General features: G+C 45.3%; 1 protein-coding gene across 1 annotated transcript in view; it reads left to right on the plus strand.

The window, feature by feature from the left end:
• Nucleotides 1-4,408, plus strand: part of LOC112073235 (SR-related and CTD-associated factor 4) — a 62,835-nt gene that overhangs the window by 20,250 nt on the left and 38,177 nt on the right. Inside the window, exon 7 of the mRNA XM_024140564.2 lies at nucleotides 405-733. Within this exon, the coding sequence (XP_023996332.1) occupies nucleotides 405-733 (329 nt within the window). The remainder of the gene's footprint in view (nucleotides 1-404; nucleotides 734-4,408) is intronic.

Genomic DNA, 4,408 nt, shown 5'->3' on the forward strand with positions numbered 1-4,408 from the left:
CAGCTCTTATTATTATGGAGCTAAATTATGCAGCTCTTATTATTATGGAGCTAAATTATGCAGCTCTTATTATTATGGAGCTAAATTATGCAGCTGTTTATTGTTATGGACCTAAATTATGCAGCTGTTTATTGTTATGGACCTAAATTATGCAGCTGTTTATTGTTATGGAGCTAAATGATGCAGCTCTTATTGTTATGGAGCTAAATGATGCAGCTGTTTATTGTTATGGAGCTAAATTATGCAGCTGTTTGTTGTTATGGAGCTAAATTATGCAGCTGTTTATTGTTATGGAGCTAAATTATGCAGCTCTTATGTATGTGGAGCTAAATTATGCAGCTCTTATTATTATGGATCTGGAGCTAAATTAAGCTCTGCTCATTGTTATGGTTGTCGATCTTCAGAAACTCCTGGACCGTTTTGATTATGACGACGAACCAGAAGAAGTAAAGAGAGAGGAGATGAATCCCCTTGTTCCGGGGAACCAGTACGACGGCCATTTTCCTGGTCAGATGCAGCCCAGCCTGGAGCAACAGTTTCAGGGCCAGCCTGGCAGACAGCAGACGCCTGGTGGAGGATACCCTGGTGCGAACAAGGGCTCCAGCCAYAGCCAGCACACTGACCAGCAGAACCAGGACCAGGGAAACCCCAGAGAAAGYGAAGATCCGTCTGGGAGGAGGGAGGGGAGGCAGCGCGGCCACGGCAGGAAGTCACGCTCCAGGTCTGGCTCTCGGTAAGAAGCTGGGCCCTATTGTTGATATTAGTTGGTTATGTTTAGGAGACCTCTAATGGAAACCTGTCTGTTCCCACCTTTTAGCTTGGCTTTTAGTCCGCCCTATTGCTGTGTTAGCTTTTAGTCCCACGTATTGCTGTGTTAGCTTGGCTTTTAGTCCACCTTATGGAGCTAAATTATCAGCTGTTTATTGTATAGGGACCTAAATTATGCAGCGTTATTATTTATGGACCTAAATTATGCAGCTGTTTATTGTTATGGACCTAAAATTTATCAGCTGTTTTTAGTTGGAGCTAAATATATGGAGCACGGTCTCTTATTGGTTTATGGACTGCTAATATGCATTGCCAGGCTGTTTTTATTGTTAATTGCGAGCTAATGATGCAGCTGTTTATTGTTATGGAGCTAATATGCAGCTGTTAATTGTTATGGAGCTAAATTATAGCAGCTTTAATGTTATGTGGAGCTAATTATGCAGCTCTTATTAATTATGGATCTGGAGCTAATTAAGCTCTTGCTCATTGTTATGGTTGTCGATCTCAGAAACTCTGGACCGTTTTGATTATGACGACGAACCAGAAGAAGTAAAGAGAGAGGAGATGAATCCCCTTGTTCCGGGGAACCAGTACGACGGCCATTTTCCTGGTCAGATTGCAGCCAGCTGGAGCACAGTTTCAGGCCAGCCTGGCAGCACAGCAGACGCCTGGTGGAGGATACCCTGGTGCGAACAAGGGCTCCAGCAAAGCCAGCACACTGACCAGCAGAACCAGGACCAGGGAAACCCCAGAGAAAGGGAAGATCCGTCTGGGAGGAGGGAGGGAGGCAGCGCGCCCCGCAGAGATCACGTCTCCAGGTCTGGCTCTCGGTAAGAAGCTGGGCCCTATTGTTGATATTAGTTGGTTATGTTTAGGAGACCTCTAATGGAAACCTGTCTGTCCCACCTTTTAGCTTGGCTTTTAGTCCGCCTATTGCTGTGTTAGCTTTTGTCCCACGTATTGCTGTGTTAGCTTGGCTTTTAGTCCACCATATTGCTGTTTTAGCTTTTAGCCCCCTATGCCTGTGTGCTTGGCTTTTATCCAATATTGCTGTGTTAGCTTGGCTTTTAGTCCACCGTTATTGCTGTTGTTTAGCATTGTGCTTTTAAGTCCACCCTGTTTATTGCTGTGTTAGCTTGGCTTTTAGTCGCACCGTATTGCTGTGTTTAGCTTGGCTTTTAGTCCCCCGTATTGCTGTGGTTAGCTTTGGCTTTTAGTCCACCGTATTGCTGTGTTAAATTGGCTTTTAGTCCACCGTTTGCTGTGTTAGCTTGCTTTTTAGTCCACCGTATTGCTGTGTTAGCTTTGCTTTTAGTCCACCGTATTTGCTGTGCCTAAGCTCTTTGCTTTCTAGATCCACCTCCTGGTATTCTAGCGTGAGTTAGCTTATTGCTTTTTAGTCAACACGTATTGCTGTGTTTAGGAACGTTCCTGAGCTTTTAGTCCCCCGTAATTGCTGTTTGACGCTTGGCTTTTAGTCCCCGTAATTGCTGTATTGCACGCCTTTGGCTATTTAGTCCACCGTATTGGCTGTGTTTAGCATTGACGCTTATTAGTCCACCGTATTGCTGTGTCTAGCTTGGGCTTTTAGTCCCCCGTATTGGCTGTTTTGAAGCTTTGGCTCTTTGGAGTCGCCCCGTATTTGGTGTTGTGCAGCTTGGCTTTTCTTAGGTCTCCCCCGTATTGCTGTTTGAGACCCTTGGACTTTTTCGTCAGGTCCGTAATGCTGTGTTAGCTTGGCTTTTAGTCCCCGCGTATTGCCTGTGGTTTAGCTTGGCTTTCTTAGGTCCTCCCGTGTTTGCGTGTCGTTATGCACTGGCTTTTGTAGCATTCACACTTCAGGAATATTGCCCGTATTGCTGTGTTTACCCGCTTGGCTTTTTAGTCCACCGTGTTGCGTGTTAAGTTGGCTTTTACGTCCCGTTCGCGCGTATGGCTGTGTTCCCTAGCTTGGCTGGGGTTATACGTTGCCTCACTCGTATTGCCTGTTTAGCTTGGCTTTTAGTCCGCCATGCTAGTAGCTTTTGTCCAGTTGTGTCTTAGTTGGCTTTTAGTCCACAATCGTAATTGCTTCCGTGCTGTGTGTAGTCTTGGCTTTTAGTCCAATGTATGGCTGTTTGATGTGGCTTTTAGATCCACCGTACTGCTGTAGTTCAAGCTTAGGCTTTAGTCCACCCGTATTGCTGTTTAGCTTGGCTTTTAGTCCACCGTATATTGCATGTGTTAGCTTGGCTTTTAAGTCCCACCGTATTGCTGGGGCTGGTTTAGTACGTCAGCTTGAAATGGCTTTTAGTCCACCGTATTGATGTGTTAGCTTTGCTTTAGTCCAACGTATGCTGTGTTAGCTATATGCTTTATTAGTCCACCGTATTGCTGTGTCGTCTTTGCTTTTACGTATCCACCCGTATTGCGTGATGTTAGCTTGGCTATTTAGTCCACCGTATTGCTGTGTTAAGCTTGGCTTTGTAGTCCACCGTATCTTGGCTTTTAGTCCGTAAATGCCTGGTTAAGCTTTCATTTAAGTTGCCCACCGATTGCTGTGTTAGCTCTTGGCTTTTAGCTCCACCCGTAAATTGCTGTGTTAAGCTTGGTAACTTTTTAGCCCCCCGTGTATTGCTGTGTTGACGCGGCTCTCCAGTTGGCTTTATCCACCGAGTAGTGGCTGGATGTGTAGGTCGTTGTGCTTTGTGTATAGATCACCGTAAATTGATCAAGTGGCAGACTTAGCGCCTTTTAGTCCACGTATTGCTCTTGTGTTAGCTTGGCGTTTGATAGTCCCCCGTCAGTTGGGTTCTTGTGTTAGCTTTGTGGGCTTTTTAGTCCACCGTCACAGGCGTGATTTAGCGTTGGCTTTTTAGTCCACCCGCTCAATTGGCTGTGTTAAGCTGGCCTTTTAGTCCACCGTATTTGCTGTTTAGCCGTTGGGCTTTTGAGTCCACCGTGTGTTTGCTGTGTTAGCTTGGCTTTTAGTCCCCCGGGTTCATTAGGGCTGTGTTAGATTGTTTTTAAGTCCGGAACCGTATTTGGCTGGTTAGTTAGGCTTTTAGTACCCAAGTCACTTGCTGTGTTACGCTTTGTCTTTATAGTCCCAAACGTCGTTATTTGCGCTGGTTATTGAGTTGGCTGTTATCTTAGTTCGCCGACCGTATTGCTCGTTGAAGCTTGGCTTTTAGTTCCCCTCGTATTGCTTGTGTTGCTTGGCTTTTTAGCGCCCGTATTGCTGGTTAGCCTTGGCTTTTAGTCCGCCCGTTATTGCTTGTGTTATGCTTGGCTTTTTGTCTGTCGTTTGACTTGGCTTTTAGCTCTGTCGTTTTGGAGCTTGTGCTTTTAGTCCGCGTTGACTTTGGGCTTTTAGCGCGCGTTTTTGAGCTTTGGCTTTTTTAGTCCGCGTTATTGTCTGTTTAGCTTTTAGTCTTCCCGTATTCCGTTCTGAGCTTGGCTTTTAGTCTGCCGTTTTGAGCTTGGCTTTTAGTCCGCCGTTTTGAGCTTGGCTTTTAGTCCCCTGTATTGCTGTTTTATGCTTGGATTTATCCGCCGTATTTTATCGTTTTTTGTCATCTATCTTCGTTTCTTTATATTAGTCATGTTTTATGACCTTTTATATAGGACGAGCGTACCCTCACTGTAGGTCTTCGCTCCA

This window comes from Salvelinus sp. IW2-2015, unplaced genomic scaffold (genome assembly GCF_002910315.2).
Source record: "Salvelinus sp. IW2-2015 unplaced genomic scaffold, ASM291031v2 Un_scaffold2192, whole genome shotgun sequence".
Taxonomy (NCBI): Eukaryota; Metazoa; Chordata; class Actinopteri; order Salmoniformes; family Salmonidae; genus Salvelinus; species Salvelinus sp. IW2-2015.